Source organism: Furipterus horrens, unplaced genomic scaffold (genome assembly GCF_987537825.1).
Source record: "Furipterus horrens unplaced genomic scaffold, mFurHor1.1.pri manual_scaffold_2, whole genome shotgun sequence".
Taxonomy (NCBI): domain Eukaryota; kingdom Metazoa; phylum Chordata; class Mammalia; order Chiroptera; family Furipteridae; genus Furipterus; species Furipterus horrens.
Genome location: NW_028327172.1, coordinates 124,904,771 through 124,918,007, shown reverse-complemented (window position 1 = coordinate 124,918,007; position 13,237 = coordinate 124,904,771). Strand labels below are relative to the sequence as shown.

The window sequence follows — 13,237 nt, the reverse complement described above, 5'->3', positions numbered from 1 at the left end:
TGTCGCAGCTCTGGGCCAGCTGCCCCTGTGGCCCAATCAGTTGTGTCCTTGTTGTTTCTCTTAGACTTGGAGTGGCTCCTGTTCAGCCATATCTCTCCATGCATTTATGTCTTAAACTTCCTCACTTATTATGTTTTTTAAATAAAGTATAGTTGGCACACAATGTTATATTAGTTTCAGGTGTACAAAATAGTGATCCTATATTTATGTACCTTACAATGTCATCACCACGATAGGTCTATTAACTATCTGTCACCATGCAAAGTTATTACAATATCATTGACCCTGTGCTATACATTCTGTCCTCCTGACTTATTTTTATTTTATAGCTGGAAGTCTGCATCTTTTATTCCCCTTCACCTCTTTCACCCATCCTTCCACTCTCTCAGACTCTGGCAACCATCAGTTTGTTCCTTCTGTGAGCTTGTTTCTGTTTTATATTGTTTGTTCATTTGTTTTTGTTTTTTAGATTCCACATATAATTAAAGTCATACAGCATTTGTCTTTCTCTGTCTGACTTATTTCACTTAGAATAATACCTCTAGGTCCATCTATGTTGTCACAAATGGAAATATTTCATTCTTTTTATTGCTGAGTAATATTCCATTGTATATACATAACACATCTTTAATCATTTCTCTATTGATGGACACCTAGATTGCTTCCATATATTGCCCATCTGTCTGGTCCTTTAAATTTACCCCATATGCACAAGTGACATCAAATATAAAGATAATTATAGAGCATTCAAACTATCCTAAATTGCAATGAAAATTTTAGTCCTGTATGGACACATGCAAATTTCAGGGATGTTTTCAAGCCACAGACTATTTTAGTTTTGTGTAATAGCATTGACCCTGAGAAAAATTTAGGGTGTAGACCAAATAAGGGTACAGTGTTAGAGAATGTAACTGGTTCAGTAGTGAAGGAAGGTACCTAGAGCAGTTCTACTCTAAGTAACACTGTCCAGTGAACTCTTCCAACTACTCCATTTTATCTGTGTTGCTAAGGTCATTTTTGAAGAGTTCCACTATTTCAGAGGGCTATCAGATATTTGCTGTGGGCTGGCGTTGATTTATGGAGGAAGGTGAACTTTGGAGGTGGCATAGGAAATACAAGAACTGTGCACCCGTTCCAGTGGAGCCCTGTGGGACTCTCACCAGCTCCTTTACAGATTGGCTTCCAGCCATCTACCCCTTCTGTTGGAAGAAGAAAAGAGGCTGCCATCCAGGAGCATGCCCAAGGAATTTTAGAGTCAACCCAATCTAATATCATACAAAGGAACCTTAGCAAATACCCATGAAGCCAGACTCTAAATAGAGTTTCTGGGAACAACGGGACACTTTTGCTTTCTCTCCCAGAATGAAGGATGCAAAAAAGTTGAATTTTTCTCACAGGCTACTGGACAGATGCCTATTTTCCCTTCAATATAAAATGCCCTGTCAGCTAGCAAATCCCTTGTTTTCTTGGCACTGTTCTTTCCTAATCCTGCTGTGTCTCCTCTCCCAGAGGTAGACTTGTTTCCTTTCAGGAAATGGATAGGGTATATTCAAGTTGAGGCAAGCCTTTGACCTGGCAACCTCGGTTTAATGGAACAGTAGATGCAAATTATTATTGTATCGCATACTGCCATGATACTGTACCATCTCAGAAGGAAGAGTCCTTGTGAATTAAAAGATTATTAGTTTGGGCCCCATAATTCATCATTGGTATTTCAAATGCAAATTACATAAAATTTAGATGGGGTAGAATTAAAGTTTGCTTTTGCATTCTTTATTTTTTAAGGAAATTATTATGCAATGTTTGGTAATCAAATTGGTCTTCTAAACAAGCCTTCCGGAGGTGGTTCTTTTTTTAATTTCTAAAAGAACATTTTCACAGTTCTGTTTTTGCATTTACTTGCAAAATATATGCTAATTATAATGAGCTTATTTATTCATTAAAGCAGTTAATTAAAAGACATGTACTAGATAACAATTCATGAGGATAGTTCTGATTAAAAATTAAATTGAAATTATAAAAGTAGATTTTTTTTTCATTACTATGAACTGATATAAATTATAATGTAAATTCAGATTGCCATCTACACAGGGCATTTGCTAGCCTAACCTATACTAACAAGTTTTATTATTTGAAAATGAATTAAATGCCTTAACTTAAGAACTTACTAGTCTTCCTATAATCTTTAGTTCTGTTAAAGGATCTTTGATGTCAGCTTTGAAACAAGCTCACAGTCCTTTCTTGAAAACCTTAGAGTCAAATGTGTTTCAGAATTTAAAGTTTTTAGGTACTAGAAAGTTAATGCTGTTCGTACACTGCTTATTGTCTTGCCCCCTCTGAGAACCTGGGGCTCAAACCCTCAGTGTCTGCAGTGAGATGCGTGCGTGATCACACTGAGAAGGGTTCTTAGTGAGCATAAATGGCCCCACATCCGTTCCAATCAGTCTTTGCCAGCAAATGTTTGCCATGAACTTGGAAAACCTTTAGTTTAAACTTGTGAAAACATTTTATTTTGGGGGACTTTAGATTTTGGAATTACAGAAAAGAAATCAAGGGCTCTATCTTTATTTTTAATCTGTTCTTCATCATTTTGCTAGGGTTGTCTTCCTCACACCCACTTATGGCATGGCACCTTCATTGTGTAAAAATCTTGGCTTCCGACTACTTCCCTCTTTAAGCTTCTTTAAAGACTTTTCAAAAGTTATATCCTATTAACTTTTCCAGGTTCTTCTGTAAAAAGTATGTGTTTCACCCCAACCAAACTCAACTAACCAGCAGCTCCAAAGGGTACCTTCCACATCTTTTCTCACTGCACTTCAGACTGAAGTATCTTGCCCCAAGACTGCAAGTCATGTTCGATACTATCAAACTATTCATCCTTCTTCTCCTGTCTTGAATCTCACCTTTGTAGGAGCCTTACGCATTCCCTGGTCAGAATGTGCTTACATAGAATACTGCCTGCTCTCTAATTACAGCACTAATTTAGTATATTTTCCATTTGAATTAATAGTCATGTGCTAATAACTTCCTTACCCAGCTAGACTTAAACCCATACAGCTTTTTTTCACTGAAATGGGTGTAAGCCCGTATTTTCAAGACATTGTTATATGAAGGAATGAATGTTTTAGTTAATGTCTCTCTTAATCTCATCAATCTGATCACCCACAAGGAACACACACCCTGTAGTCTTTGCTATTGCCCTTATCCTAAATGTCCCCAAATGGAGAACTGGATGGAGATCTCAACGCAGTACCAAGAAGACGATAATCTCTGTGTTCCAAGTATAGATTTAATATTACTTTGCAAAAGGAAACTAGATTTTATCTTTGGTTCCAGAATTCTTCCTGATGTTACTATGAAGAAGCAAAGGCATCACTCCCCTTTGGGAGTGGCCAGGCCTGAGGATCCATGGGGCTACTTCGTTCTGTAGGTCTCAACTTAAATAAAACTTCCTTAGGAAAGTCTCTCCTGGATTAGGTTTCCTTTCTGTGCATTCTCATAGCTTTTGTTCTGTTAATAGTCATATTTACTTTTGGATTGTGAGTCTCAATCCAAAACACAGGTCAGAAAGCAGTAAGACTTAATTTTCTATAAAAATTTGATTTCTGAATCTGAGTCTCCATTCTTCTGGGCTGACAGAAATATAAAATAAACATCAGTCTTTTGGGGATCTCTACAGTTCCCTCCACCGTTGGGCCTGTTCCACACTTCTGGGAGTTATAGTATCAAAAGATCTGGGGGTGGAAACAGAGAGGCAGCTGGTCTTCAGTTGTCAATCACACAGTTTACTGCGGAGAAGGACCTGCATGGCTCTTTGAGTAGTGTATCATTGCCACAACTTGGGGCATAGGAAACTTGCTGCTATGTCTCTGCCACCTTTCAGACAGTGGAATCTTTTGCAAGCTTTCCTGTGTTCCTGTGCATCTGGACACACACATAGCACTTTGTTTTTTGCAGTATTGCTGCCTTCCTGGAAGTGCTTCTGGGAAGCTGGGCTAAGACCCCCTCTGCTCCTGGAGACCACAGATCTCCTCCTTCTCTTCCAGTTTGATGGAGTCTCTTCCTAGATATTCTTGATTTCGAGAAATGTTGGCAGATAAGTTTTGTTTCCTACCCTGCCTTTTCCTATCTCTCCTAAGGCAATACCAGCTGGCCAACTAAAAGGTTGATGGAGGGCAAAGAAACTGGAAAAATATAAGAGAAAAAAGCATCGATAAATATATCAAAAGAGATCTCAGTCACATTGTCCAAGTATTGTCTTGTTTGTGGTAGGATCCTGTTAGATTCTTCTTGAATAAATGAATGAATAAATGGAAATGAAATTCAGAGACTGGATTTATGAAAAGTATATGGCTAAGAGGGTCGGCAGCCGTCCGTCTCGAGAGACGATGATGTAGCTTCTTAAGAGTCTATCTGCACCGCCGAGAATGGCTGTGCAGTCCGACTCGGGAGTGACACGGTATCTGTCTCCTCCCGTGTTGAATCGACATCTTGCGATGACGCTGGAGTGTCCTCTCCAGTGAAGCTGAAGCTACAGAGCCTGGGCAGGGTGATATGGAGGGTCTGCTGTTGCCCATGCAGCAGACGCCCCCTCTCTTCGCAGCTGAAGGGTCCAAGGGAAAGACGGAGTCGATACAGCTTGGCTTCAGGTGCGCCGCAGGAGTTGCCGGTGTTGACTGCAACGTCAAACCGCCTTAGGGACTCCGGCTCCGGATTTTCTGTCGGGGTTTACTCCCTTAGCCTTTCCCCTGAAGAGGTATGCCGCAAGGCAGCGGAGGTTTTTTGGAGTCAGAGTTTTCCTTCTCTGATGTGCCCTGACTGGAAGATCGAACCAGCGACACTTAGCTCGCAGGCCGACGCTCAATCCACTGAGCCAAACCAGCCAGGGGTTGGCTAAGAGGGTAGACTTGGGAGAAGATGGCCAGGGTGTGAACCTTCGCTTTCCTGTTTACGGTTAGGTGGCCAAAATCCTCAACTTCTTCATGCCTCAAATTCTTCATCTGTCAGATGGTTATTGTGACAATTTAAAAAGTTAATGTTTGTAAAACTCTTAGATTAATACCTGGCATATAGTATGTGTCCTGTGAATGTTGCTCACTATTATTAACATTGTCCTCTTTCTTTACTATCTTTATTATTACTAAGAAATCCTCAGACAGGACTTTTCTCTTGGTGTTCTAACAGAGAGAACAGCTATGACCCAATGATAGCAAAGTTTGTATAAATAAAATCAATACAATTTTATTTTTGCATAATCTCTCAGACTGCTTTATATTTTTTTTCCCGTATTCTGCATCTACACTGCTCTGGTTCCCTCAGGACCATGCTTCTTCAGGAATCTTAACTCCTTCTCATTTTCTGTTGGCCTTTCTTAGCCTTATGTCCTTAGAAAGCACTGTGCTGACTGCCCTGGGATCCCTTATTAGATTGTATGTAACAGCTAGAGCCGTTCTAAGTTTGTGTGGTTTAGGCAGTTTTTCTTACATTTTACACTTGCCAGTACTGAAGTTTATCTGCCATCTTTCTGCTTATTCACAGATCCTTTGCAATTGTCTTTATGTAGCATTTAAGTAGTTATAGTATTTAATGACATTTGTCAATGTAGAGATTGCATTGTTCTCTTCTAAAAAATGTATAAATTCACACTTGTCATTTACATAGAAAAAGGTAATTCCTGGAGTGACTGGGGTTAATATTTATAATAGAACACAGTAGAATGGAACTTAGAATGTCTATACAAATGAAAGATTAACTTTCTGAGCCAGTATTGTATTCATCTACAGCAGTGGTTCTCAACCTTCCTAATGCCACGACCCTTTAATACAGTTCTTCATGTTGTAGTGACCCCCAACCATAACTAAAGCATAGTGATTAATCACAAAAACAGTATGTAATTATATATGTGTATTCTGATGGTCTTAGGCAACCCCTGTGAAAGGGTCGTTCAACCCCCAAAGGGATCGCAACCCACAGGTTGAGAACCACTGATCTACAGGAAGATACTGTAGTTCTTTTCATTATTAGTACTTCTACAAGGCAATCTTTCCCAGTCAGTTATAAATTCTGATTTTCATAGGCCCAAATACTCACATTATAATTTTTCAAAGGATTCAGTTAGCTATTTTGAGCCTCATATAGTTGATTTTTCTATTCAGACAGGTTATACCATCCACTACAATGTCAAATGATTTAACAGCAAATTTCTTCCTCTTAATTTCTTTCCTTACTTAGCCTCCTAACATTTCCTGCTGTTAAAGTTATTCTTTTACCTAAATATTTTTGCATTCTATTATAATATTGCCCCATCTGGTTTCTCTTAGCTAAAAATTATTTTATCAACTTCTAGGAATATTTATCTTTATTTATGCTGCACACATACCCACTGTAATGGTTGTGTTGTAATGCATGATATATTTTGGGCAAACAGAATCATGATACTGTTTACATTATGGAAAAACATAGGGATTCTTTTTTCTCAACATAACACATGTTTTTCTTCCAATATGATTTGTATTGGAGCCCTTAATGACCTTTACAATGAAAATAATTGTTTTCCGTCCATGCCTCTACAACCTCAGGTATATATACTCCCTGTGCTTAGCAGTAAGCACCACTGTCAGTGACATTTGTCATTGTTAGCTTGTTCTTACTGTGGGTCATTTATGTGCATTTGGACAGTGCAATTGAAGATGCAATGGACAATGAAGTCAAGTATGTGTGCCTATCATTTTGAGTCGTTTGCCTGTATAGCAGGAAGTTAGCATTCCTCCTGCTTCTACAACCACTTTTATTAATCCTTTTCGTAGTTGCCGCTTTCTCTGCTCATCCCTTAAACTGAAGTCTTTCCAAGTGTCCTTTCCTAAGTCTGTTCTGTCTACAGCCTTCCTATGTGACTTGGCACAGCCATATGACTTGTGATTCCCACTTGTCTCCTATTTTATGTGCATATCCAAACTTTGTTCCTTGGCTGTCCATACACACCTCAAATTCAGCAGGTCCCTATCTGGATCCATCATCTGTAACCACCTACCTGCCGAGAAAATCCAGTCTCTTCTAATGTTCCCTATAACATCCTCTATTCCTTAAGTTATAAATCAAGAACCACTTTCTGCTCTATCTTACTTATGTTCTCAGCCAAGCTACAAATCCTGCAAATTCTACCTCTTTAATATCACTCAAACCCATCAATATGTTTCTCCCTTGGTTCTAGGACACCACTGTCCCTCAACTAGATGATTGTAATATTTTCCTAGGCAGTCTCTCTGTGTTCCACTTTCCTCTTTCTGTGCTAGCCACCATCCCCTCACTCGCCTGGCTGGGAAGTCTTCCATAGCTCCTCAAACCTGGCATTAGGTGCATGTGTTATTTCCTTTGTAGCTCCTCTACTTCTCCATCAAAACACTTGTGATTTGTATGATTACTGCCTGCTTATTTTTCCCCATTTCCCCACCAGATTTTAAACCCTGTAGCTTGGGGTCTTGCTCACCATTCAATCCCCAGGGTCTGTTATAGTGAATGCTGCACAGAAGGCACTTAATAAATACACCTTAAGTATTATGCAATGTTAGTCAAGCTTTCTTATGTTTAAACTATAAATAAAGTAGAAAGAAATTATAAACACATAAATAACATGATGACGAAGTCTGGAATTACAAGTACTGGATGGAATTTCTGGCTCTGTCTTTGTCTTACTGAATACTTTTGACAAATCACAATGTTTTCTCACTGTAGTGTAATTATATAACACTCATCATTATTGAGTACATGATAAAAAAGGGTAGAGCATCTTGAATTTACAGCTTCTAAGTAGTTAGAAGCATTTCTTATGAACTATTTATTTGTCCAACATCCCTTTGGGGTAGGCATGCCATCTCTCCACCTAGAAAGTAATAAAGGGAATGAGAACTCCTTCTATAATGATGTCAAAATACTGGTCCTCAGATGGTTGCTTACTTCACAGCACGTCAAGAAGATGCATAATGTAGTCCAAGTCTCTATGCTCTCAGAGGGAAAATAGGTTCTCTATAAGATAGTTTTATACTCTTATATATCCAATTTCTGGAGAACTCAAAATATTTGGAAATGAAATTTGCAGAAATTATTTCAGTATTTTGGCTTATTCCTGGACTCATTCTCCATGTTTTTCTGGAGACACATTTTTTCCCCACACCCACTTGAACCATCTGTGTACCAGGCAAGTTTTCCAAGATGTAAAGCCAAGTAAAATATGTCCATTTCATTTATTTAGAAAGATCTATGACTAATGATACTCTGAAAAATGGCATAGCTAATGAAAAAGTACACCTGCTGTGTGAATGGCTAGGGAAGCCTAGCAGTTATAGCCACTCAAAGCCATGACCTATAGATAATCATTCAGCACCGGTACGCTTGCAGGAAGTAGAGTCAGTTCCATGTCTTTGTGGTGTGAATCTGGAGATAACCCCCAATGAGAAGATATTCCCTATCATTGTCAAATAGCAAAATTTTTTAAATGTGTGCAAATTTTGCATTCTACTCCAAATTAGGTCAATGTTTGCTTACAAACTTTTTTTAAAATTCTACATCTGATAAGGGGTTAATATCTAAAATTTATAAAGACCTTGTATAATCCAACACCAAAAAAAAAAAAACAATCCAATTAAAAAATGAGCAAAGGACCTGAATAGAAACTTCTCCAAAGAAGACATACAGATGGCCCATAGACGTATGAAAAAATGCTCAATCTCAGTAATCATCAGATAAATGCAAATTAAAAACCACAATGAAAGATTACCTTACACCTGTCAGAATGGCCATCATCAATAAATCAACAAACAAGTGCTGGTGAGGATGTGGAGAAAAGAGAACCCTCGTGCACTGATAGTGGGAATGCAGACTGGTGCAGCCACTCTGGAAAACAGTATGTAGTTAGTCCAAAAAATTAAAAATGGAACTACCTTATGATCCAACAATTCCACTTCTGGGAATATATCCAAAGGAACCTAAAACATTTATTTGAAATAATATAGGCATGCCTACATTCATTGCAGCATTATTTGCAATATCCAAGATTTATTTGGAAGCAGCTCAAGTTCCACCAATAGATGAGTGGATAAAAAAGCACTGGTACATTTATACAATGGAATACTACTTAGCCACAAAAAAGCAGGAAATCTTACCTTTTGCATCAGTATGGATGGACCTGGAGAGTATTATGCTAAGTGAAATAAACCTGTCAGAGAAAGACAACTACCAAATCATTTCACTGATTTGTTGAATCTAATAAACTAACAAGCAAAATAGAAACAGACTCAAGGATACAGAAAACTGACTGACAGCTCTCAGAGGGGAGAGGGTTTGGGGAACTGAGTGAAAAGGTGAAGGGATTGAAAAAAAAATTAATAAACTGATAGACACAGACAACAGTATGGTGACTACCAGAGGGAAAGGGAGGTGGGAGGAGGTAGAAGAGGGTAAAGGGAAAATAAATGGTGATGAAAGGAGATTTGACTTGGGGTAGTGAACACACAATACAATATATAGATAATGTGTTGTAGAATTGTATCTGGAACCTATATACAAGGGGGAATCTATATACAAGGGGGAACCCAAAAAATTCAGAATTATCTTCTGGAAGGCGGGCCCCTTGTAGTACAGGCTTCCCCCTCTAGGTGAGTGTTCTAGAACCTGTCTCTATCAGTGTTCTAGGTGGTGGTGTGAGTGGCTGCCTTCAGCTTCAGTGAAATTTTCTTGAAGACCTTTTCAACGCATTTGCCAATTTCATGATGGGTGATTTACAAGAGTAGCTGCCCACACCATGCTAAGTGTTAAGCAGTTTTTGACCAGAAACGTAATGGCCCTCGTTCCCTACCCTTTCTGTTCACCTGATCTCACTCCAAGCAACTTTTCTTTTTGGTTCCCTGGATGAAAAAAGTCCTCAAAGGGAAACATTTTGCTGATGTGGACTAGGTGAAACAAAAAATGGCAGGAGCACTAAAAGGCATCAAAATGGATGAGTTCAAAAACTGTTTTAAGCAGTGGAAAAAAAGTCTTGGTAGGTATATTGCATCAAATGAAGAGTACTTTGAAGGTGCTAAAGTTTAAACATGTAAGAATAAACACACATTTTTATAAGTAAATTCTGGGTTTTGGGGGTCCCTTTCATAATTTTTTTGACCAATGTTACCCCAATAAATTCAGTACAATAAATATTAAAGATTAAATTATTTACCATTAATTAAAGTTGACTCTTAAGGAAGATGCACCATATTTATTTATGCTTTTATACACTCCCAGGACACTGGCATGTACCTTCAAGCATTCCCACCCTTTGTGAAGCACAAGGTCCTAGGACATTGCAGCCCAGACCACGGGGTTTTTTTTCTTAGAGCTTAAGAGAATTCCTCCCCATGTGCCCTTTCTACTTTGCTATTCAGTACATGCAAATTCTTGAAGTCATTTTGCTTAGTTCTAGTGAAATTGTTAAAATGTATCTCTAAGCACCTAATTGGTAGCATGTGCACAGTTAAGATGATAGAGGGACATAAAATCAGCTTCCTCACACAGAGGTTTCCTGTTTGAGGAGAAGGATCTGTCTGAGGTGAGAATTGCCTGTCCACTTCCTCTTTAAATCTGAAACTTAATTCTTTTTTTTTTTTTTTGAGCATTTAGAATATATGATCAAACAGCAAGATGGTCATGCTCAGATATAAGTACAAGAAGTAACTTATTTATACATTCAAATTTCAAAACATTTCTAAGCCCTACCATGTGTGCTGTTAAAAGGTTTCTAATTTTTGTTAGATAATCCAGTTTAAAGTGACATTATGATTTATTGCCACTAATCAGGATTCTGATTCCTTATAGACTTCTTGTTTGTATCTGTTTTTGTTCTTTGTTACATAAATATGAGGTTTATATATAAAATTCTGACTGTGTAATATAGGGGTAATGAGTCACAGATGGGAGGATGCTGGCACATTACCATTTAATAACATTTTAAACTCATATTCCATAGTAAAACAAAAGCAAATTGTACACATCTGTTTTCCAACTTGTAGCGTTTCTGAATTTGTGTAGAGTCTATGCTTAAAGGCCTTTTACTTAGGGAGAAGAAAAAGCAGATAACAGGTCAGCCTTGAAGCTATGCAGCCACTTAGCGGCCTTATCGGAAAGGATTTGACCAAAGAGATGTGATTTCTTCTGCTTGGCTTCCTGAGGAGCCCCAGGTCTAAACAATGAGAATCAAAAGCATTAGGTCTGAAGAGAAAGTCCCATACTACAAACATCATTTCATTGGTTTTGTTAAAGAGAAAAAATATATCTGGTAAGGAGAAAGTGTACCCAAACAAGTAAAATTTAAAAACTAAACATTTTCCGGCCTTTCCTGAAAATATTCTCAAAATAGATTTGGGTGGGAAGAGGAGGAAGACAGTGAGGGGAAGAGAATGTGGGAAGGCAGCATGTATTGCTGTGGCTGTCATTCATGTTATTTGTGTGGTGAACATGTTCTGTGTGAAAAAATGGAAAAGGCTCCAATATTGCGTGTTGTTGGAAGAAAAAAAAAGTAGAACAAAGGCAAAATTTCCCCTGCAGACCTACCCAATCGATAACGCCTGCCAGGACAAGGTAGTACAGTTAGTGAAGTACGAGGCTCTAAACCATCTCTCCATGGTGCTCCTTGTTTAAGGAATTTGAAACCACTTTTCTGCTTCAAGGGGTTGTGTGAACTGTCAAGTTCTTTTACAAAAGTTATGTGACAGAAGTAATCATTACAGAGTGCGACCATAACGCCCCCTGACATGAAGTACACATATTATTAGAGACAGATTTCAATCCACCACCTCTGCAGGAATTCCTGAAACAGGAGAGACCTGAGAATCACCAGATGATTGGAGAGAGAAATTTTGATATGTGGGTGGTAAGACTATTCTGTAAGGCATACTACATCCATTCTGAGGAATACTGCTGATTGGACTGCAAAATTCTGTTCACAGTTGTCCAAAAAAGAATTAATACACATATTGTATGTCCTGAGTGGTAGAGTAAACAGAATATCAGTAGAGGGAAATTCAAGTGTTGTTTCCGTAACAGTGTCTATAGTTACCTCCATTTTGTACATAAGATTTCAGACATGTAAAGAGTGTATACACAAATCTATTATACCTGCTGCACGGAGCAATTACAAGGAGTTCTTATTCTGGCCATTCCCTTTAAGGAATGGTTCACTGGGGTGCCCCGTGGGTCTGATATTGTTTACGGTATGTCAAACAAGGCAAGACTTAGAGATGGGACAGGGTGCTATTAGGTACATGCTTGTTTTGTTTGTCCACCAGTGAAATGTCTGTGTGACGTTTTGTGTCGTGTTTTGGTGCTGTGCCCTGTCCGTAGGGTCTGCCAGGCTTCCCCACAGTTGCTGCCCTGCACAGTAATCAGATCCTCACCATCAAGGTTTGTGGTTGGCACCCATGCCCTCCGTCAGAGCCTGCAACCAGCGTAAGAGTGAGCAAGAACCACTAATTGGCCTGCCGAGTCCTTCTGTGCTCCCTGGCATAAGACATCAGGTCCTTGGGTTCCTGGGACCTCACCTACATCTATGAGGTCAAACAGATACAAAGAAGGAGAATCTTGAGCATTGAAGAGAGGAGGATATTGGAGTTAAGCAAGGACAGGGAAGAGAGGCAGGCACAACCACCTAGGACGGCGCCGTGCCTCAGCGGTTGAATGTGCATGCATTGCAAAGCTCTGTGATATTTTTCGGTCTACAAAATAATTCTAAGTATACTCTGGACTTCGGCATCAATAAAATGGCAGTCGTGTTCATGCCACATTATGCTGGTTGACAGATCTGACGGAAATTGAACTGGCACTTTGTCTGTGGACCTTCTGCTCAGAGTGCGAATGCAGGTAACTCAAGCTTACCTGCTTCTTTAGTATTCTACACGAGAAAGGCCCAACAGCCAGGCAAAATGACAGGATAAAAAAACAAAAAAACAAAAAAACATTCATTTCTAACTAAAAATCTGGTCTCACCACCCTGTTTCAGGGTTACATTTCTTTCACGAAAAGCGAGAGGGTCTGATATCAGACACAAGTGCCAGTTCTGTTTTATTTAATGGCCATTATAAGTCTAATGTGTATATCTTTATTTCTTTCTTGGGGCCTTCTGATGTCTATTCTTCAACTCTCTCATCTCTGAACTTCAACCTTTGACCTCACCTGACTGATCAGATGGTGTTTCCTAAAATCAATCATGGGT

General features: G+C 38.9%; 1 protein-coding gene across 1 annotated transcript in view; it reads left to right on the top strand.

Moving 5' to 3' along the window:
- COL25A1 (collagen type XXV alpha 1 chain) overlaps positions 1-13,237 on the top strand; it is a 485,787-nt gene that overhangs the window by 364,595 nt on the left and 107,955 nt on the right. Inside the window, 1 exon segment of the mRNA XM_090267359.1 lies at positions 12,370-12,429. Coding sequence (XP_090123485.1) covers positions 12,370-12,429 — 60 coding nt within the window.